At 52.0% G+C, this 22,858-nt stretch overlaps 1 protein-coding gene across 3 annotated transcripts; it reads left to right on the forward strand.

The window, feature by feature from the left end:
• The first annotated feature begins 1,075 nt into the window (after positions 1–1,075).
• Positions 1,076–22,420, forward strand: KLHL17 (kelch like family member 17). Of its 3 annotated transcripts, none has more exons than XM_077312599.1 (12): positions 1,076–1,122; positions 7,162–7,418; positions 8,401–8,522; positions 9,051–9,272; positions 11,225–11,341; positions 13,029–13,242; positions 13,966–14,110; positions 14,852–15,019; positions 16,073–16,161; positions 17,362–17,435; positions 17,831–18,012; positions 18,324–22,420. In XM_077312599.1, exons 2-12 carry the CDS (start codon positions 7,208–7,210, stop codon positions 18,550–18,552), a joined length of 1,773 nt encoding a protein of 590 aa, XP_077168714.1. In that variant the 5' UTR covers positions 1,076–1,122; positions 7,162–7,207; the 3' UTR covers positions 18,553–22,420. The 3 variants fall into 3 exon arrangements, with proteins under 3 accessions (XP_077168714.1, XP_077168713.1, XP_077168715.1); XM_077312598.1 differs by lacking the exon at positions 1,076–1,122 and adding an exon at positions 1,469–1,930; XM_077312600.1 differs by lacking the exon at positions 1,076–1,122 and adding an exon at positions 2,076–2,198.
• Positions 22,421–22,858: the final 438 nt, after the last annotated feature.

Below are 22,858 nucleotides of genomic sequence, written 5' to 3' on the forward strand. Positions count from 1 at the left end.
GGGCGGCGCGGGCGGGCGCGTTTGGGGAGATGGGTGCATTCTCCCCAAACGATGGGTTTGGGGCTTCTCGCCCCCCCCCAAAAAAGGGGGGAGGCGGCCGCGGGCAGCGCTCCAAAGGCCGAGTTAGGAGCCTGATTGCAGGGGGAGGGGGGTGGCCGGGTGGGTCTGCAGCAGCGGACCCAGGTTGGAGTCCCGGGGCACCTCCGAGACCAAGGAAGTTTGGTGCCAGGTGCAAGCTCCCGAGCGTTGCGCGCGTCCTGCAACAAGTGCGCGTGCACACGGAAGCGTAGACCCCGAGTCACACCTTTGAGTCCGGCGGCACCTTTAAAAGTCCGACGCAGGGAGACTCCAGGTGCCGCTGGCCTCTGCCCCGGAGGAATGCTCGACGGGACTTGGCTGGGCTTAAAGGCGCCCCTGAGTCGGAGGAGTTTGCGCTGGAAGTGGGGCGAGGAAAGCTGCCCTGTCCCTTTAATCGAGGCCCAATGGCCCCTCATCCCAGGTGAGGCTCTTTATCTCCGCACCTGCAGCTCGTTTCCCCTCATTAAGGCTCCATTAAAGAGAGAGAGCGACTGGGCTTCAGGCAGCCCTAATTGGCAGCCCCGCCGGCCTCTCTTTTGGAGGCTGGTCTCAATAAGGAGTCGGTCCTTATATGCCGCTTCTCTAGGAGTCTCAAAGCGGCTTACAAGTCGCCTTCTCTCTCCTCTCCTCTATGAGGTGGGTGAGGCTGAGAGAGCCCTGATATTCCTGCTCGGTCAGAACAGCTTGATCAGGACTGTGACGAGCCCAAGGTCACCCAGTTGGCTGCATGTGGAGGAGGAGCAGGAATCAAAACCCGGCTCGCTGCCCACTACACCCAGCTGGCCTAGTGAGTCTGGAAAGAGCTGGAAGAGCAACAGTACAGGGCGGCCTGCCCTTTGGCTTCCTAATTTAAAAAATATGCTTCTCCGGTGGAGAGACGAGTTCCAGTCGCGGTGGCCAAGGCCTGCAGCGCTGCTGCTCCCAAGATGGGGGCTGTTGTGTGCTCTTTTAAGTCATATTCGGAGAGGTCACGAACTCTTAAGGATGCGACTGGGCTCGAAATTTGTCCTGCTGCTTCAGACCAACACTGCTCCCGCTTGAATCGTGAGTGTCAAACTACACAGATCTCTGCAAGGCCCAACTGCAATCAGCCATAATACAGCATATGGGTCCAAATGCCTAGCATTTCATCCCTCTCCACCGAACCTACCTCGCAGGGTGGTTGTGAGTGTCAAGCGGGGAGGGCCCTCTACATACACCTCCGCGGCGCTCAGTTGCAATCAGCTGTAGCGGTGCCTGTGGATGCTGTGAGCAATGACTATGCGAACGCTTCGTCTTTAATCCCTCTCACCCTAACCTACCTCAAAGGGTTGTTGTGCGTGCAATGGGGAGAGCCTTCTCTATTCGTCTCTGAACCGTTGCTGCAAGAGGCCGGACCTGGCCCTCTCCTGCGGGCGATGCAGTCGGTGATCCGGGCGGCTCCACCTCTCCCGCACCTGTAGTAGCTCCGTCCGACCTACCTGCGCCGCCTCCGGGAGGGGGGGGGGTCTGAAATCACGTGTCCCCCTCCGGGCTTCCTCCGCGGGGGCGCCGACGGCGGAGCGGGCGGGGACTAGAAACGCACCAGCCTGGGGCTCGGGAAAGCGCTGGTGTTGCCACTGCTGCCCGCAGAGCCCAGCCGTGCCCGGCCCCTGCCGCGCGAGATGTGCCAGGCGGGCGACGCGTGAGCGTGCCAAGGGGGGGACGGCGAAGAAGCGGCGGCGGCGGCGGCGGCTCCTGCAGCGGGAGAGCCCTGGGGCGCGGACCAACTTCGGCGGCAGGGAAAGACCCCCCCTCCATCCTTCAATCTGGAGAGCAAAGTGCCCGAGCACGGGAAGCAGCTTTGCTTTCTCGCCCTGGAGGTGGCAGCCGGGTGAGTGCCTTGGACTGCCCGCTTTGCGGTCCCTGCATTGCATGCATGCATGCATGCAAGCAAGCGGCTGCTGCTGCAGTTGCGGAGGGAGGGAGGGGGGAGGACCGGCGGCTCGCGAATGCATCCTTGCATTGTGTCTCCCGCCCCGCTTGCCATGGGCGAAGGGTGTTTTTTGCAGTCCAGGGAAAGGCGCAGGAGGCGCCCGATGCGGACCTGGCCGCTGTGCCAATAAAGCCGGGATTAATTGCAGAGGAGACGGGGACGGGGGGTGAGCTGGGCTGGTCGGGTGGGGAGGGAGGGAGGGAGAAACCGACTGCGGTGGGGAGATTGGGCCGAGGAAACGGATCCGGAGCCTCCGTCGCGCCCGCCTGAAGCCGGCTGTGTGTGTGTTGTGTTGCGGTCGGTAGCGTAGACACGCGCCGGTGTCCCGGCTGGAGGGTTATTCGAGGTGACTGTTCGTATTCCAGACGACTGCAGTCTCCCCGGGCTTGGGAGGGAGGGGGGCGGTGGGTTTCATTGCAATTGCAATAAATAAATCAATGTGGATGTCTCTCTCTTCTGGGGGACACAATGGGGGGGGGAAGGGATCAGTTGCGTGTGTGTGTGTGTGTGCCCCCGAGAGTTCCAGTTGCGGTATCAAAAGCCTGCATTGCTGCTACCAAGAGGCGATGCTGTGTGTGTGTGTGTTTTTTTTAATTTAAGGAGGCACTTCGAGAATTAAGAACTTGCTCTGTAAAACATCCCTCTTCTGTATTACTCGCTTGCATCTCCGCTGAGATGATCCCTGCCCATTCGCAGACACGCCCGGGGGTGGGTGTTTTGGGTCTAGAAAGAAAAGCAGTGATCGAAATCTTGGGTTACCCAACTATTGAAGGCGGGGGGAAGAACAAATCCGGCTCCTCCTTAAATTCTTGTTGGTCTGTCTTCCACCTGGTCCGTTTACATTTGCGTCAATTTCAGCCCTATAGAAAGGGGGAGGGGGCGTCTGGACACAAAGGAAGCAGATTTTGGGGCCCTGCCTAGCGGTGGAAACGACAGGGACCAATTGTGGACATTTTCCTACCTAGGCCCTCCCACAGACCATCTCAAGAGAGAACTGGAGAGGAAGGATAGCAAAATAAATAACTGAAATTGGTGTTGGTGGATCTCGTTATGGTCTCCTCAGCCCAGGTTTGCCATCCAGCATAAGTGGTCCAGAATGATAATGCTCAACTGCATTCAGACATTACTTAAAAACAACAACCCTGTAACACTTGAAATGTCCCCGAGAAAACGTAATGCATGCACGGTCCCGCCCTTTGGAAGAAGAGGTCTGTGCACTGAATTAATAAAATCAGAGTCCAGTAGCACTTTTAAGACCAACAAAGATTGATGCTCCTGCCTTGAATCTATCTTTGTTGGTCTTAACGGTGCTACTGGACTCTGATTTTGTTGTGCAACTTCAGACCAACATGGTTACCCATTTGAATCTGAATTATTTAAGACACTCGTTTCCTCTGTGTTAGTCTATAAATGTGTATAGCCCCCCCCCCCAGGCAGTTAGAAGATGGCTGATGCCTTGTTCTTTGACACTGGTATAAATCAAAAGGAATGAATAATCACATATTTTAAAGCTGCATAAAAGCACTGTTCCAAACTGTGCTGTGCCAGATATTAATTAAACAAAGGCTCCTTTGAGGAGTCTGTGACTCACTAACAGAGTTAAAAGGGTCTAGGTGATGTGGGAGACATCCACCTGAGACCACCTGCAGAGCGGCTGCCGGTCAGAGCAGGCAATATCTGGAGAACGCCAAAGGCCTGACTCAGTGCAAAGGAGCGGCGTGTGTTCGTGTGTGTGTGGCTTTGCCAATGAACAGTCAGCCTTTGTTGAAGAACTGCCAGTTCTCCCGTGTTGGATTTGATTAGACCTTTCCGTTGTGCAGGAAAGAGGTGCGTGCAGTACAAATCGCCCGTCTCCCAGCTGAACTGGCCACTTCTTGAGGAGGCTGACTGTTGTGTCTCTGTAAGCGATTGCGGTGAGCTCGCCTTCTGGCTGTCAAGGTGCACAGCAGACATAGGTAGTGGGGGATCCCTCCACTCATGTAGCCAACCAGATGTACTTTCCATTTTAATGTGGGGGTGAGCAAGAAGCTCTAGTTCTCTTTTCCTTTCTCTTTGAGCTTTTTGGTGGATTCTAAGAACGTAAGAAGAGCCCTGCTGGATCCGCCTCGCTCAGCATCCTGCCCCACACATTGGCCAATCAGTTCCTGTGGAGGTCAAATAACAGGGCACAGAGGCTGAGGCCTTCCCCTGATGTTGTCTTCTGAGCCTGGGGTTCACAGGTTGACTGCTTCTGAATGTGGAGGCTTGAGTACAGAGCTGTTAACTCTGTGGCCCTGGAAAACTTGGTTCATCTCTGTGTTCTGCTTGTGTTGTGTGGGTCGACTGAGGCAGAGGCTGGGTTTGCGGGCCGTCTGAAATGTCAGGCTGTGAGCTGTGGATGGTGCTGGAAGCTACCTGAGCTAGCAACAAGAGGGTGATTAATTTTTTGGCTTGCGTCATATCCTTTTGAAGCAGCAGTGTCTATTTTTAGGAAGGCTTGGTTGGAGGGCAGTGCAAAAGGCATGGAGGATTTGCTTCCAGACTTGAGACTTTAGCCTGAGGTTGAGTCGAGAATGGATCAAGAAAAAATACACAAAGCTCAGGCCGGGTTTCAGTGGCTGGGAAACAGTGACGCAGTGAGAGAGTGCCTCTGAGCGCACGCCAAGTGCATTTCCCTCGCCAGTGACCATCCCACTCACACTGGGCATACAGAACAAGATCTCCGGATTGGAGGGTCCCGACTGGATCGCCGTTACTTGTTCCTTTTAGAAATAATCATGAGAGAGGTTTTTCAGGCCTGACCTTGGAAGTAGGTCCCCTTGGGATAGGACACAGCCTTAAAGTAACACATATAAATTGTATATTCTATACACCGGGGTCCCCAGCTTTTGTAAGCCTGGGACACCTTTGGAATTCTAACATATTGTGGTGGATGCAGCCACAAAATGGCTGCCACAGGAGGGCGGGGCCAGGCACAAGATGGCTGCCGCGGCTTACCTTCAGCCACACAGCAAAGATCCTTGCGCTGTGCTGGTACCTGCTGCTGAAGTAACATTTTAAAAAATCTGCACAGTCAACCAACTCTCCAGTAGCAAAAGCTACTGGCCCCATCCTAAACAACCCTCGGCAGGAACCGGAAAGGGGGTGGGTGCCATGGTGACCGTGAACACCACATTATCCTTGGTAAAACCGCCCTGAGCCTCCGGGGAGGGCGGTATATAAGTTATGATAAATAGAAATAAATAAATAAATAAAACCTTGTCCCTTCTTATTGACTGTTCTGGAAATTCCTTGGAAATGCCATAGTGGAGCAGTCAACATCCTGATTCTTAGGGGCTCTGCTTTCTTCCCATTCTTTAGAATTACAATTCCCATCTCTTTAGAATTTAAAACTCTCTAGATACGCCCATCCCCAAATCTAATGCACTGGTAGATAAAAGCGTACATATATGCGCTAAGGCACATCCTTGAAGTCTCGAGCTCAGCTGTAACTCCAAGAGATCTCCACATCCCCACCTGGAGGTTGGCAACCCGGATAGAAGCTCAGCGTCTGCTCTCCTCCGCTAGCAGCGGTCGTACCCCCCCTCGTCTACCGCGGCACACGCTGCAAACATCATGCTCCCGCTGTGCATTATGCCTCCGGCAGGATTTTTCTTCCTCCGAGGGTTCTCCCGTCTGTCTCCCTTGCAACTGGTGGGATGTGGGTGGCTGTTCAGAATCAGGCCTGTACAGTCATCTCTCTCTTCCCTTCTGCCAGACAAGGATGGCGCTCCCAACGCAGGAAGTCCTCCTGTGCCCTTTTCGCGCTTTTTGTTTTTTTGTTTCCCGTCTGGCAGGAAGTCTGGATCCTCCTTGCCCGGCTGCCTCGCCTGCATCTGTCAGTCGGGATAGAGGGAGGGGTGCTTGGGGCTCCGGATCCCATTAGCGTGGGATGCCAGGCCCACCCCCCTCTCTCGGTTGACGCCCCTCTGTTTACAGGAGTACATAAATGGGATTCCCCTTCCCGGCTGAGGGGTAGCTATTTTTAGGAGTGCATGTACAGACGTGCACACGCCCTTGCCGCTTTTAGTCAGCGGCATGTAGGTGTGGGTGAGGACTGTGCAGGAAACGTGTGTGCGACTCACTGTCGGGATGTGGGGGCGGACGGAGCTGAAGCGGCTCTCGGTTTTCAGGATTTGCGCTAACAAAATGCACGTGGTTCTGGCTGGCAGAGATTTGGGGGGAGGAAGACTTTTATAATAGAAGGCTGTGTGGGGTGGGGAACAGGGCTTCCGTACTGTACGGGATCCCTATAGCTGAAGACAATGCTGCTCAGAACGTGGGGTGGAATGGCAGGGTTTTCCAGGGGTCCCCCGGTGTGGTGCCTGTTGGCGCCATGGCTTGCACCAGTCCCCTTCCTGCCACGCTCCAGGTGTTTGTAGAAAGGGGCCCAGTGGGGTGTTCCAATTTGGAATCAGAGTGGGAAGGGGCCGTGGAGGCCATCTAGTCCCACCCCCTGCTCAATGCAAGATCAGCTTCAAACATCCAGAAGGATCTGTCCAGCTGCTGCTTGAAGACCCCCAGTAAAAGAGAGCTCCCCACCTCCTTAGGCAGCCGATTCCATTGCTGAACTACCCTGTGAATCTCCCCCCTCGCCCCAGTACCGTTCCACACATAATTCAAACCCATTATTGCAGGTCCTTCCCGCTCCTGTCAACAGGGACTCTTCCTTGCTCTAAGTGGCAACCTTTGAGATATGTAGACAGGGCGACCATATCCCCTCTCAGCCTCCTCTTCTCCAGGCTGAACATCCCCAAGTCCCTTGGCCTTTCTTCACAGGGCTCGGTTCCCACGCCCCGGATATTCCTCGTCGCTCTCCTCTGCCCCCTCTCAATTTTACCCACATCCTTTTTGAAGTGAGGCCTCTAGAACTGCACACAGGACTCCAGGTGGAAACTGGCCAAGTCTCTGTGACATTTTGTCACTGGCTCCGCCTCCTGTGGCGGCCATCTTGTGGCCGCCCTGTGCCAGGAGGATGACAGAAGCTTCCAGATGACAGAAGCTTCAAAGAGGTTGGGGGACCTTGGGGCTGCTGTGTGTTTCCCTGGACAAGGTCCTGCTGTGATTGTGTTCTTAATATGCTGCGTTTGTGTTCTCTTCCTCTGCTGCAGCGAGGCAGAGCGAGCACCACCGAGAGCCAGGGACCCGCCTGCAGTCATGGAGAGCAGCATGCAGCTCCTCAACCGGGACGGCCACAGCATCTCCCACAACTCCAAGCGGCACTACCACGACGCCTTCGTCTGCATGAACCGGATGCGGCAGCGGGGGTTGCTGTGCGACATCGTGCTGCACATGGCCACCAAGGAGATCAAGGCTCACAAAGTGGTGCTGGCGTCCTGCAGCCCCTACTTCCACGCCATGTTTACAAGCAAGTATCTCTTCCTCCACGCCGCGGCGCCTTTCCGGTGTGGCCGTTCGCGCTTAAGAACCCGAAGTAAAATTCCGCACCTGAGTTGCCCACGTTGCTTGCCGGGAGCTGAGTTTTGCAAGCGGTGTATAAATAATGCAGACGGAGCATACTTAACTGGCTGGATTCCTCTTGTCTGTTATTTTGCAGAATTTGTTCTGCATTATTTAACTGGTCTTGCATAATTTATCCTAGCTCAGTGAGGAAGGTCAAGGAGCTTTGTGGGGCGCTGGTATTCTGCCCCCGGGTCACTGGGCGTTCTGTCCAGCCGGCCGTCTGGCTCGTAAGATTTGAGCCAATGTCCAAGCAGTTCTAAAGGAGAGTTGCCCCCCTTCAATAGACAGTGACTTCAACAGATTAGAAAGTGCCTAACTCTGTTTAGGATTGAACCCTTAGGATTTATGTTAATGAAAGCTGGTGTAGGTCCCCCGTTCTGTAAACTGCGCCACTGGAGGAGAAGGGAATCGCTGTAGCACATTTGTGCCTGCGCTGGACTGTGGTGGACATTCAACATGGCAGCTGGTCCCTCCTAGAGCCAGTCTCCATGTTCATCCACACAACCATGTGGTTTTTGCAGACTCTCCTATAGGGTACCCCCATAAAAGTATTGACTGTCTAAAACTGCCATTGTTCCAGCTGAATTCGTACTGCCCACTCCAGTCGTTCTCAAAGTCTTGGGCACAGACAACATTTTCCAGCTGTTTAACGAGAGATGCCAGGACTTGAACTGGGTACCCCATGCATACATAGAATAGGTGGTATACTGCAGAGCTATGGACCTTCCTCATGAGAGATATAGTGGAGAATAGAGGGCAGAGAGGGGACATGTGGGATCTTCCCTGGGATGAAACAGAACGACGATTGGGGCACATGACCACTCTCGGCCTGGCGAAAACGCTACGTGAACCTCGTGGGATTCTATTGTGTGAACTTGTTTCCGCAGATGAAATGAGTGAAAGCCGGCAGACCCACGTGACCTTGCACGACATTGACCCGCAGGCCTTGGAGCAATTAGTCCAGTACGCCTACACGGCCGAGATTGTGGTGGGCGAAGGGAACGTGCAGGTAAGAGCATCCTGCTGCGACTGGCGTCCGTCTTATGTCTTTAGGAAACGTAGAATGCCCCTTCTTCAGAAGGCTCCTTGAGGTGGCTTACAGCATAAAGCAGGGGTAGTCAAACTGCGGCCCTCCAGATGTCCATGGACTACAATTCCCAGGAACCCCTGCTGGCAGGGGCTCATGGAAATTGTAGTCCATGGGCATCTGGAGGGCCGCAGTTTGACTACCCCTGGCATAAAGCAAGGCCAGATCATAAAAACGTAAACTCATTAAAATGAGCAAACTGTTTGAAAGCCCCTCCAGATTAAAACTTTTCTGGAACGTAAAATGTAAGTTTAAGCGATCCCCCGGATGGTCCTCAGGCTAGGCGCATATTGTAAAAAGAGTTTAAAGGAATTTGATACTCTTGGTAAAAACCTAGCCCTGACCTGGATGGGCCAGGCCAGTCTGATCTCTCCAGATCTCATAGGTAGAGTTGAGTGCTTCGGCTGTCTTGGCGACCACTATAAGAACCCCCTCCCCCTGTCCTTCTAGACGCTGCTTCCTGCTGCCAGCCTCCTGCAGCTGAACGGGGTGCGGGATGCTTGCTGCAAATTCCTCCTGAGCCAGCTGGATCCGTCCAACTGCCTGGGCATTCGGGGCTTCGCCGACACGCACTCCTGCAGCGATCTGTTGAAATCGGCCCACAAGTACGTGCTGCAACACTTTGTGGATGTCTCCAAGACGGAAGAGTTCATGCTTCTGCCCCTCAAGCAGGTAGAGCTGCCACCCCTGCCCACGGCTTCGGGCTCCTTTGGGGGTACAAGTAATTTCAGCACGTGTTTTTTTTTTCACCACAATTCGGGGAACATTACTTGGTTTTCACAAATCAGTCGGCCAAAGTTAAGCCGGTGCTTAATGCTGCTGCTCAGGGGCCGGGAAACAACAGAAGTTCTTGGAAGGCACCGTCTTTGCTTGTCTGGAAGCAAATTTGGCTCACCGTAGGTGACCAAGTAAGCAATTGTTTCCTGCGATTTGCTGTTGCAGTTCTGGAGTTGTTAGCCTGAAATAACAACCCATGTTTGCAAGATGAAGGCATTTCAGAGCTGGGGAGATTCTCAGTGTGGCAGAAGTGTGTTTTGTGTTTTTTAAACTTAGAGGGAAATTTTGAAGTTTAGAAGCTGGATCTCTTTTTTTTCCATTCCAGGCCCAGAGACAGCTGGGAGATAGGGGGCTTGCTGACCTAAAGAGGTGTTAGCAGTTAATTAAAATGCCGCCAGTGTTTCCATGAGGCCTTCTCTGCACTGGTGGCACGACGCCAGTTTGGCTAGAGCTGCACTCCCATACGTGACAAGGCATGCAGGCCCTTCTCTAGATGCAAAGCTACGGCCTGGCTGAGCCTGGCTGCATGGCCTGCATTGGTTTAGATTTCATTTGGAAGATTGTGTCCAGATCTGGGTGCTGCAGTTCAAGGCAGACGTTGACCTGCTGGAACGTGTTTGGAGAAGGGCAGCTAGGGTGGCAGAGGGGCTGGAATCCTTGCCTTACGCGGAGAGGATATGTGCAGCCTGCAGAAGAGGCGGGCCAGGGGTGATAGGATATCTGTGCTTAACTACATCAAAGGTAAACGTGTTGAAGGGGGGGGGGGCGGAGAACTGGTTTACTGCCACTGTAGAGACAACCAGGAATCAATGGTTCAATTTATGGGCAAGGAGGTTCCACTTAAATATTAGAGGTTTTCTGGCAGTGAGGACTGTTCATAGATAGAATATGCTGCCTCGAAAGGTGGCGGCGTCACCTTGCAAGCTTTTAGGAGAAGATTGGATGAGCACCTGTCAGGAGTGTGTGGTTTTTTAAGTCCCTGAGAAAGTGGAGGCCGGACTGGATGGCCCTTTGTGGTCTCTTCCAGCTCTGCGCAATTCTGATTCAGTTTCCAGTGTTTGCTCTGCATGCCGAAAGCCCAAGGGTTCAGTCCCTGGCAGTTGAAAAAATCGAGTTCAAAAGGTCTCAGGCACCAACCGAGGAAGGCAGGCCGATGGTCTAATTGACGCCGGGCAGCTGTTCGTCTCACTGTGGTACCATTACGCAGTTGAGAGGATTCCTTTATTCTGAGGTCTGAACTCCCGTATCTAATGCAGCCGTCTTTGCATCTTCTGTTTCATGGGGGGCGGGGTTTGTGTGTTTGTGTTTAGATGGAAGCCTCTATGGAATTAGCAGCACCTGCAGAAATCTCAAGACCTAGAAAAGGGCTGGGAAGGATTTATTTGGGCCAGGGGGAGATGCTCCAGGGCTCTGCATCTCCCTTGCTGCTCCCCCCAAGCCTATAGCTATCTCCCCTGCATTGCTTTAGAAGACCATGAACACACAAGGCTGCTTTTAGCAGATAATCCGTCCTTCGTGGTCAGGGCTGCGTACTGCAACTGGCAACAAGTGTCCCAGGTCTCCAGCAAGAGGTCTTTCACATCACCTACCACCCGATCCTTTTTTAAACTGGGGGTGACAGGTACCTGCCAACCAAGTCACACCTTCTCCCCACCTTTAAGTTCTGCCCCCCAATGCTTTCCGAAATTCTTTGAAAAAGCAAGTATTTCAGTGGAAGTGTTTTAAGTTTCGGACTGGCACCATGGAACATCGAGTGGACAGGTGTTGGTACCTGGAGTAGACGTGGTTCAGCTCCATTTCCCCTTCCACTATGATGTACAAACTAACCCAGGTTTCCCTCTCTGCAGGTTCTGGACCTCATCTCCAGTGACAGCCTGAATGTGCCCTCTGAAGAAGAAGTCTATCGGGCCGTCCTGAGCTGGGTCAAGCACGATGTGGACAGTCGGAGACAGCACATCCCGAGGGTACGTGTGGTCCAGCGCAGGTTTTGGTTAGAGCAAAGAGTGAATTGTCCTGTGATGGGGACGGCTCTTCGAGTACATGCTGTGGAGTTGGTAGCTTAAAATAAAGCAGCCCTCCTCCTTGAGAACATTGAATTATTGTATTCTGTTTTGAGACTGTCATTTTGGCCTACAAATGGTTTTAAATCATTTTGTATTAAATACATGTGGGTTTTTTAGGGCTGATGTTTTGATGTTTAGATGTGGAGAACTGGAATCTTTAGGCCCCCATATTTCAAGTTCTTCAACTTTTGGGTTCGTTATGCACCCTTGATTGACTCGATCCATCCCACGTCGGTCTTCTTTACTGGCTGCCTTCCGCTCATCCTTTTCTTCTCCTAGCTGCCGTCCAACTTTTCCAGCAACTCTCGTCTTCTCGTAATGTAACCAAGATAGCCTCAGTTGAGTCACTTGAGGCTCTTAAGGCCGTTGTTGAGGTAATTGAGGGAGAACCCAACATATTCCATTTCTTGGAAGTGACAGCAGAAACTAGGATGGGTTCAGTGAGATTTATTTCTCTGTGGTGACCGCTGGGCAAAAGTAATTCCATATGTCTTGCCGCACGCAGTTACTTGGACGGCACAGCTTTTCCCACAAAGAATGTTACAAGAGAATTGTCTCTTCAGCTCAATTCTGCTGCTGCCTCAAAACTGATCCAGGTTTTAACCTTAAACCCAAAGCAATTTCCCTGTTTTCTGATGGTACTGTGGGTGAAGATAATATTACGAAAAGCCTAATTACCTTGTCATTAGTGTGTCATATATATGCATAGATGAATGGATAGATACAGATATACTTCTAAGAACGTTCATGTTTACGGGGATGCAGCTCTGTCTAGGATTGCACTTCCAAGTTTAACTGAATCTTATGGTGGTTGTATGTGCACAACTCTTCAGGAAGCCAAGTACTTTGGCGGTGGCCATCCATCCTGGCCTCACCTGTTCTCTGTGCTTCTTTCTCCTTGCAAACAAAGTTGACCTCCTTTGTTCCCTCCTTGATGCCTGGTCTGCAGGACTGTGCCATATCTCCTGGGCTTCAAAACCACCACACGAGACTAAGCCAGGGTGCCTCCATAGGTTTCAGATCACAGAAGCAGGGTTCAGCTCTTTCACACATTGGTGCTCAGTAGAAAGGCCTAAATAGATAGACCATACTAAAAAAAAAAAGAATCAAGATGGCGGACCCTGTAACTGGTGAAGCAGTACAGGGACAAAGGCAGTCATGGTTAGAGTAGATTTCTCCGCTATGGAACTCAAGGCAGCATATATAGTTCACAGGCGATTTCGTATCCAGACCTTGACCAGGTTAGGGCTTGCTTAGTGTCACCATGGTGGCCGCATCACATGACTTTGCAACATTCCCTTTTGGGGTCCTGATTTCCTTGGGGAGCAACAGGTGGTTGTCTTTTTTCCTTGAGCCTTCAGAAAGACGAAGTCAAAAAATCCCCGTACGAGTTGTATGTTCAGAGTTACTTGCCAAGGTAATGGGGACGTGTGAGTAGCCGGCCCGTAAGCGTCTAGGAAGGCTTTTCTCTGACGAGGAGTGAGGAAACTCCACTCAGATTGATAGCCGGGCATTTCTCAGTCCCTTCTGTCCACCTGCAAGCCGAGAGCGGTTCTTGTTCTTCGCTGAGTGGTGTTTTCCCCCGCAGCTCATGAAGTGTGTCCGCCTGCCCCTCCTGAGCCGTGACTTCCTGATGAGCAACGTTGACACGGAACTGCTCGTGAGGCACCATTCGGAGTGCAAGGACCTGCTGATCGAGGCCCTCAAGTATCACCTCATGCCGGAGCAGAGAGGGGTCCTCAGCAACAGCAGAACCCGCCCCCGGCGTTGTGAGGGAGCCAGCACCGTCCTCTTTGCTGTGGGTAAGGAGGGTCGGCCAAGTCCAGGAGCCAGGGGGAGTAGGGGGCCTAATGGACGGCAGGGTCCTTCAGCCTCCTACCGAGCAGTGAAGGGGCGTTCCTATGAGAGAGCCAGTGTGGTGCTGTGGCTAAGGAGCGGCCAACTTTAATCTGGAGAACCAGGTTTAATTTCCCTCTCCTCTTCCACATGCAGCCAGCTAGCTGGGTGATCTAGTCACAGTTCTCTTAGGACTGTTCTTGCAGAGCAGTTCTCTTAGAGCTCTCTCAGCCTCACCTCCCTCCCGGGATGGGGAGAAGAAAGGAATGGTGTTTGTAAGCCACTTTGGGACTCCTTCAGGTAGTGAAAAGCAGGATATAAAAAAAACAGCTCTTATTTTTTTCCCCTCTGCTGGTCTCATCTTTGTCCATTTAGAATGGATGGGGCAAGAATCTGTGTTACACCTTCTAATGTGAAGGTCCCTGACAATATGAGCCCTTTTCCCCTCCAAAACTCCAAATATGCGCATGCTGATTTCATCTTCTCAGGACCTAGTATGAATCTGTGGTCCCTTAACTTTGCGTGCCTGTTTAGAATCACAGAATCATAGAGTTGGAAGGGGCCTCCCGGGTCATCTAGTCCAAACCCCTGCACCATGCAGGACACTCCCAACCCTATCGCTCACCCCCTGTCCCCTGCCACCCCCTTGAGCCTTCACCGGCTGGTTTTCCCCCATTGTGTCTTGGCAGGTGGAGGGAGCCTCTTTGCCATCCACGGTGACTGTGAGGCCTACGACACCCGCACGGACCGCTGGCATATGGTAGCTTCCATGTCCACCCGCCGGGCCAGGGTGGGCGTTGCCGCCATAGGGAACAAACTGTATGCCGTGGGCGGGTAAGGAGGAGTTCTCTGCCGAGGAGAGGCAACCTTTTTACAAAGCATGCTTTTCCGAGGAGACGGTGAAGGTGAGGGAGAGAGAATGCAGCAGGAATCCTGCTCCAGGTGGCAGAGGGGCTTTGTCAGGATGGGATGGTAGCTGAACAGCACAGTGCGTGCTCTGAGGATCAGAGGCCCTAGGCTCAATTCTGGGCACCTCCATGTAAAAAGGAACTTGGCTGGCAGGGTGTTACGATAAGCCCGGAGCTGAAAAGATTGGACCCGCCAGGCACCATCCCCTACTTGGGTAGCCCAGCCAAGCCCAACCTCAGTAGATTTTGGAAGCTCCGCAGGGAGTGAGTCCTGGCTAGTGATTGGAGGGGCAACCTCTGTAGAATACCAGGGCCATGGTGTGGGAGCAGGCAATGGGAAACTACCTCCCACCATCTCTTGCAGACACTCTTAGGATCTCTGAAGTGGCCGTTCCAGGACGAAGCTGGCGCTGGTGCTGTCCCCTCCCCCCCTGTGGCGTGGCGCTGACTGCTTTGAGCTCAAACAGCTGCTTCGGACCCCAAAATGCCCAGCCCTAGCCCTTAGCTCTTCCGGGAGCTTGTTCCACCAGCTTGGGGCCAGGGCTGTCTAGGTTGTTCTTCTCCTCAAACCCAGTAGCTGTTAACCTGGTGGACAGGTGTTTTGGACGTGATTTGGAACCAGTCCTCCTTCAATTCATAGAAGTGTTCAAAAAACCTTTCATTGCAGCTATGATGGAACCTCTGACTTGGCTACAGTGGAGTCCTACGATCCAGTCACGAATTCTTGGCAGACGGAGGTCTCCATGGGAACCAGGCGGAGCTGTCTTGGTGTGGCAGCCTTACATGGTCTCCTCTATGCAGCTGGAGGGTACGACGGAGCATCCTGTCTCAACAGGTAGGGGGGACACCTTGTGAATCCAACTGTCCCTTCTGCTCCGTGGTGAGAACCAGGTCACTGAGGTCCTTGTCATAAGGACCAGGGTCTTTTTTAGGGTTTTTTAAAATGGGTCAGAAAGGCTTCTCCAGTGTCTCTCAGGCCTCAGAAAGAAAGTTAAGTTATACGGTCAGAACTCACTGTATTGACCTCTTCTAGCGATTTTTATTGACTGCTGCTCTTTTATTCATTGTGCTGCCATTGGTCTGGGTTTTTTCCCTTCTCTACTGTGGCTGATCCTTCGCTTTTCCTAGATTTTAGCAACAGGCTCCTAAACTGGGTGTTATGGGAATTGTTGTGCACTCTGTCCTTTTAAAAATCATTTCTTACTGCATTGAAGGCATTGGTTTTAACCTTTAAAGCCTTGTGGAGTCCAGAACCTGTTTAGCTGAGATACCACCTCTCTGAGTATTCCCTCCGAAGAGCACAGCGCTCTGCTAATTCCAATCCACTGGGAGTCCCTGGCCCCAAAGGAGTGTGATTGGCTTTGACTGGTGGAATGCGTTATCAGTCAAGATCCAGGCCCTATCAGAGCTATCTCCTTTCCAAGGGGTCTGTAAGGTGGTCCTTTCCCACCAGGCATCTTGTTGAGGCCAGTTTATGCACAACATGACCTCAGAAAGGGCCCCTCCACCTCCCTGCCATCCGACGATTGATATAACATCAACACAAGAATTTCTCTTGACCCTACGTGGCCAGAATTGGAGCACTCTCCTGGGGGGCTTAGCTTAAATTAGATACTGCTGCTTGTGTTAGCTCTGTTTTGTATATGCTTTATTGTCGTCCGCCTGCTGCCAGAGAGAGGCAGCCAATAAATCTTGATATAATAATAATAATTTTTGTTGATTGGGAGTCAGTAAACTGAAAGCATGGGATGGGGTGGAAATATTTTTAAACGACAGCCTGGTTAGAGACATTAACTTCTGTGCTGTTTTCTTTTAACCAGCATTCCCCCCACTTGCCTATGGCTATCTGTTAATTCTTGGCCTGTTTCTCTGTCTTGACCTGCCTCAGTGCCGAGAGATACGATCCCCTAACAGGCACCTGGACCTCGATTGCTGCCATGAGTACCAGGAGGAGATACGTCCGGGTGGCAACCTTAGGTAAGGCTGCCTTTATGTACTGCTGCCTTTAGGGTACACCTTTTCCATTGAGACGCAAAGCAGATGGGACAATGGTTTACAATGCAGTAAAATCATCAGCATAAAATTTCCCCCTCCCCCTGGCTGCCAACACTCAGTAAAGGAGACGTTACCCAGATCCTGGTGGAAGAGGCCCTGCGGAACTGCATTAGCTCCAGCAGGGCCCACGGCTTTTCCGGGAGCTTGTTCCACCAAGTAGGGGCCAGGGTTGAAAAGTCCCTGGCCCTGGTCAAGGCCAGACGAACCTCACATGTGCATTATGCTCCTTCCTCTCCAGTTTACTTTCCAACCAATCGTCAGGATGCTGCATGTGCCGTATGCGCCTGGGATAGCCAAAGAACTTCCAGTGCTTCACCTGTCAAAAAATCCCATCAGGGCTGTAGGGAGGGACCAGCTGTGCCATAAAGCGGAGGTCAGGGAGACGAGCCTGCAGGCAGTCTGGTTGGGCAGCCGTCTGGCACGTACAGAACAGTTCAGAAATTGCCTCATGCATATTGAATGAGGCCCTGCGCCAGAGGAGTCCACCAGAGGGTGGCAGGAAGGAGCGCCGTGGCCATGTGCTGGGAGATAATCTTCCCAGAGGGGGCCTGTGTGAGAACTGGGGCCTAGGCTGGGCCGGGGCTATCAATTGCTTTTGGTCTCATGTTTCTGTACTCCTCAAAGGGCTCCCTCTGTCTGGCTTGATTTTTATTGGCTTGCTGTTGAGCTGCGTGATTTTGTACTGCGGGGGGGGGGGGGGGGGCTTCTGCGACCAGAGTTGAGCTGAGGCTCCTTTGCAGTTCTATCATATTATCACTGCTGTTGTCATTGTTGGGGTTCTTGCTGTTGTCACATGTGTTACCTTGTGTTATCTGCGTTTCCTGATCCCTGTAAACCGCCCTGAGCCATCCGGGGATATAAACATAAATAAGTAAATAAATAAACAAAATGAGCTGGCACAAAGGAGGGGTTTACCGTGTGGTTCTCTCTGACCTGCTAGTTTTCTGTGTGTGTACGTGGGGGGGGGGGATTCGCTTTTTAAGGAGCCTCAGCCTGGAGGTTGCAGTGGGAGAGGCTAGATATGTTGCCCATCTCATTGACTGGAACGCAACTAAATGATGGTCTTTGGTGTGGGTTTTTTTGTTATGGCCGTTAACGGTTTGTTTTGGGGTTTGTTTGCAGATGGCAACCTGTATGCGGTCGGGGGCTATGACAGCTCGTCCCATTTGGCCACGGTGGAGAAATATGAGCCGCAGGTAAATGTGAATTTGGAGAGGCAGCGTATGAAACGCATGAAGGCAACTGGGTAGGTGGTGGGGAGGGAGGAAGGAAGGAATGAAAATGTTCAGGCATCCCTGCTCTGGGGGCAAGGCATGGTGTGCCACCAAAGTTCATGAATGCTGCACGTCCCGAGGAGAACTGGGAACAAGCCCTACTTTGCCTACCCTGTTCAAACCACAGCGTTGGTTTCTCATTTGCTGCAAACCATGTTTTTTTTCTGTCCACCCATTGTGCCAAGCCTTAGTTAAGCTTCCCTGATGATGGTTCAGAGGGACATCTGACTTGACCTGAGCTGTGCCAAGGGAACAGGTACTGATTCCTTTGCTCTCTGTCTCGTGTCCTTTCCCCACCCCTTCCTTCCTCCCGCTAGATAAACACGTGGACTCCAATTGCTAACATGTTGAGTCGTCGCAGCAGCGCCGGCGTGGCTGTCTTGGAAGGGATGTTGTACGTGGCAGGGGGCAACGACGGAACCAGCTGCCTTAACTCGGTGGAGCGCTATAATCCCAAAACCAACACTTGGGAGAGTGTGGCCTCTATGAATATACGGAGGTAGGAAAGCAGAAATGTGATCCAATCTCCAATATTATTATCATTTAATTGATTTCCTGCCACTCCCGAAACCAGCTCATGGCAGGTTACTATTCTCCTTTGCTAAAACCTCAATAAAAACCCCATTAAACCCCTGGTCTGACCCAGCAGGGCTCTCCTGATGTCCTTAGGAAAGCCTCGGCCTCTCTGCCCTATGATTGGCTCTCCAGAGGGACTGGCTGTCCCCTGAGTGTGACGGGATAACGGGCTGGATGGCCTGCCAGTCTGATCCAGCAGAGCTCCTCTGACGTTCTTGTCTCCCGTCTTCTCAGGAGCACCCATGACTTGGTGGCTATGGATGGGTGGCTGTACGCGGTGGGCGGCAACGACGGCAGCTCCAGCCTCAACTCCATCGAGAAGTACAACCCGCGCACTAACAAGTGGGTGGCCGCCTCGTGCATGTTCACCCGGCGTAGCAGCGTGGGCGTGGCCGTGCTGGAACTGCTCAACTTCCCGCCCCCTTCCTCGCCCACCCTGTCGGTGTCCTCGACGAGTCTTTGACAAAGAGTCCGGTCGCGCCTCACCACGAGGGGACTGCAGTATCTGTCGGAGCGCAAAACCGGCTTGGCCTGACCCCTGTGGCAGCCACTCCCTGTGAAGGAAGCGGGGGGGGGGGGGGAGTGCTGATGCCGCACGCAAGACCTTTCTAGTCACAAGTCTCGACTGGGGGTTCGTTTCCGGCCATTGGGGTGCAGCTCTGAGGAGCGGTTCTGGACTGCGCTTCCGTAAGACGACAGCCCCTCTGGCAAGCGAAGACCTCGGCCACCTGGCTTTTCCCCATCGACTCCATCATCGCCCCCTCTACTTTTTGTCTGGAATCTCAGACCTGTCTTGATTATACTGTCCTGCTTCTACCACTGGACGTGACCTCTGACTCCGCCTTGCGCAGTGGAGCGTTGCAAAGACACGGGAAGGAAGGAAGGCAGGAAAGCCAGGAGAAGGCCTTTTTGCAGGCTGTGTCGGCAGCTGAATGTAAGCCGTGAATGTCACACCATTAGCCAAAACTTCTTACCGAGCCTATAGAGAGCACTGTTAAAAGACTACAGAGGCAAGGCCTCTCTTGCTGGTGTCTATTGAAAAGGGATGCCTTAAAAAAAAAAAAAAAACACAACAACAACAAAAAAGCCCAGGGCTGGTGGGGAGCAATGACAACATCGCAAGACCTCTGATGTCTCTGTGGTCCCTCATCCTTTTGACCTGATTTGTGTGCCACCTGTTCTGACACTCCTCAGCCCACTTTGGTGGCATGGGTGTGGGGGCCTCTTCCACCCACGTTCTGGCTCCTGTATTTAACTTTTATTTTCTTCATTGGGAGGGAGCCAGTCTGAGGTGTTGTTTGCTCTTCTCCCACCCACCCCCTGCACCCCCCAAAAGCTCTTACTTCGAGGATGATGCAGATGTAACAGGGTGGGGCAGAAATGCAAAAGACTGCACTTTTGCCATTAGTTACTCTTGACCTTTTCTTTTTTTTTTGCTGGTCATTTACAATTCTTGAAAAACCTTTTTATTTATTTTTGTTGAATGTTTAGACGAATCTGGTATTCTCGTGCCATTCTTCATACTCCTTTTTTTACAAAGTTAAGTATGAGGTTTGTGGAAAGAAGAGAAAAGCCAGAGGAGGCATTTTTCGTGTACATATTTTGCCAGTGAGTGCAATCTGTGCGAGGAAAAACGGAAGAAAAGAAGGCTACAAAAGCGCCATTGAAATGAACAGGGGGCTGCGTAGAAATCTAGCATTCCCTCCGCACTGGCTGGGGTTAACTGGCCTTCATTGAGTGCTTTTCCTTTCCGTGTGGTGGTCTTCCGTTCCTTTTCAGGCCAACAGGAGGGTCTGATTTCTCGCGTAACTCTAATTTCACATCAGTGGCACTTGCCCCGGAGGAATTCCTTACAGACCACCACTGGTATAACTGACTCTGAAGGATTTTCTTCGCAGAAGTATGCGTGCATGTGTGTGTGTGTGTGAGAGAGAGAGAGAGAGAATGTGTGTGTGAAAACGTCTTGTGCATTTCAGAAGAACCTGCACTGAAGGGACGGTGTGCCATCAGGCCAGCCTCCCTCCCCTGGACCCCCCACTTGGACATAACCAACAGTATCCACTTGAGTTTGTACTGTAAAGCCAACCGCTCCGTTCTCCAAGACCCACCTACACCATGAAGAACCTCTCTTGGGAGGGGGAGAGTGGGACTCCTTAAAGACATTGTTTCACTCCATTATGCACCGTATACGATTTATGTACAGTCGACAGCTTGCGGGGTGGGGGTTTGGGGGGCTTCGAGACAAGCCATCCTTAAGTTCAGCCACTTCCATCGTGATGGAGCAAGCTCTTGTACCTCAAGTAGCCTGGGACGCGGCTCTTCTTCGGACTCTTTATGCAGCTATATCTGATCTGTTCCTTGAAGTCTTTCTCTGTATTCCCTACCCCATCCCCTGTCAGTTCAGTTCCACTTGTGACAATAATTGGGCTTCTCCTTGCAAAAACAAAAGTCAGCCGCCCTGGTTTGTGTGCGATGGGCCAGTTTCTCCTGCATGGTGTGCAAGGACTGCACTTGCGGTATGCTTCAGCAGCTTGAGAAGGGTTCAGAATTGCGTGGGCGGCTGGCTTTCACGGGATAGGACAGCAAGGGCCGCTGTGGCCCTGGTCAGGATGGGTGCTTCTTTAGCCAGTGACAATGGAAGGAAGGGGGCTACGCAGGTGACGAAGGCCGGGCAGTGCCAAGGAGCACTCAATCTGACCACGGGAGTTTGTGCCAATTCCCTTTTCCATCCAGGCATGCTGGCAGTCATGTTGATTCACGGCACAGTTGTATAGATCCTGAATGGTTTTCGAAATCAGCCTGTTCTATAAGGCTTTTGATGCAGGTAGCCCTTCATGAAATGTTCCTGGTCTGCTGGGAGACGAATGGGGGCAGGCAGCTTGTGAGAAAGGTGCCTGGCAAGTACTTTTTTCAGTCCGAGCCCTTGACAGGAGAACCTACCCGGCTGTGCCCACAAGCCTTGTCTGAGCTTTGCTTGCTGCAGTACATCTTAGGAGGAGGGAGCTGATTTTTTCCATCTGTGCCTTCAGTTGCTTTTTGCTGTACAGTTAAAAATGTGTGCCCACAGTCTGTCCAGTGGGTTTTTTCCCTTCCTTACTGATTTATTTTCCAGTTAAGCAACTGCAATGCCCTCATATCGAAAGAAGGAAACTGCTGATGCTACCAAAACTTTGCAGGATGGGCCCGTTCTGGTTGAATCTTCAAGTACTTGTCTGGACCGCTTCCCGTTTTAAGGATCCCTTTTGGGTCCGGCTGGCCTTCAACAGGGAATTCTGAATACTGGGATCAGCATAGGCCATTGGGGTTCACACCGTTATCCCTCCGTTGGGAAGCTGTCCTGAAGGCAAGGGTGTCTGTGACTGTCTTGGGAACCTGGGCCCAGGGTAGGCAAGGAGAATGTGAGCGGCAGTCATTTCTAGCAGTCACAGCACCTGTTGAATAGGAATGTTTGCTCCCAAATGGGTGATCCACACAGTCAGTTTGCAGAAAATTTCAGGTGCCATGGCTGAGTCCCCGGGTGGGTGTGTTCTGGGGGCCACTCTCAGTGTCGTCTGCCTTGCAAAAACAAAAAAAAATTACAGAGGTTTCATGAGCCATTCTGTTAATGTGCCATGTTAGGTCACAAGTGGTCCAGGCGCTCTGATTTGTATGTTTGGGGGAGGGCTAACACCCACCTTCTTGTCCTGAAATTTGACGGAAGCCCCAGCCATTTCAAAGAGAGAACTAGCTGGCCCAGAACGCAATGAAGATAACGGAGATTCACAACCGGGAGGAAGAAGATGGACATCAAAAAACGAAGTAGGCAAGGTGTGCTATAATGGCCAGCCAGAAAAAAAGCCATCAAGGGTCTCTCCGTATGTTTGTGTGTGCTTTTTTCTGTTGCCTTTCCTTAATTCATCCCACTCTGACTGAACTCCAGTGACTAATCTAAACATGACTTCGAAGTGCTTTTCATCTGGAATATCTCACTATCTAGCGCAGGCTTGCTGCCTTCGGGGATATATTTCTTTCTCCAGAGCTGAGCATGTATTGTCCAAAGACTGTAGCAAGGGTGAGCGAGGAGGAATCGATGACTCTGGTTCTCTTTCTCTCTCCCCCTTCCCCTCCACGTCCTGCAGGAAATACTAGCTCTGGCCTAGCTGTGGTGCAAACCCCAGTTCACTCGCCTACTGTCGGAACAGCAGCCTTTAATTTATTTGTAACGTGTGTCAAACTTATGTGCATTTTGGGTTTTGTTTCTGAAATTTTTTTTGCACTATTGACGGGAGTGGGCTGGGGATATGAGCAATACAAGCCAGTGTGTAAAATAAAATGTTTTTTTTTTTCTTGAATACTCCCAGTTTGCTTGCTGCTGGTTCTCTCCATTTCCATTTGCAACCTAAGGAACTTCTGCATTGTGCGCTAATCTTTATGTGAGACAAGGTGGTGTGCGGGGAGAAAATTTTGAAAATTTGCACCCGGGATTTCCCGCTCTGTGGGTTAAGACCCCTGGACCACAAAGAAGAAGAAGAAGAATAGTTCTTATATGCCACTTTTCCCTACCCGCAGGAGGCTCAAAGCGGCTTACAGTTGCCTTCCCATTCCTCTCCCCACAACAGACACCCAGTGGGGTGGGTGAGGCTGAGAGAGCCCTGAGATTCCTGCTCGGTCAGAACAGCTTTATCAGTGCTGTGACTAGCCCAAGGTCACCCAGCTGGCTGCATGTGGGGGAGTGCAGAATCGAATCCGGCATGCCAGATTAGAAGTTGCCTTCCCATTCCTCTCCCCAC

This window comes from Paroedura picta, chromosome 15 (genome assembly GCF_049243985.1).
Source record: "Paroedura picta isolate Pp20150507F chromosome 15, Ppicta_v3.0, whole genome shotgun sequence".
Classification (NCBI taxonomy): domain Eukaryota; kingdom Metazoa; phylum Chordata; class Lepidosauria; order Squamata; family Gekkonidae; genus Paroedura; species Paroedura picta.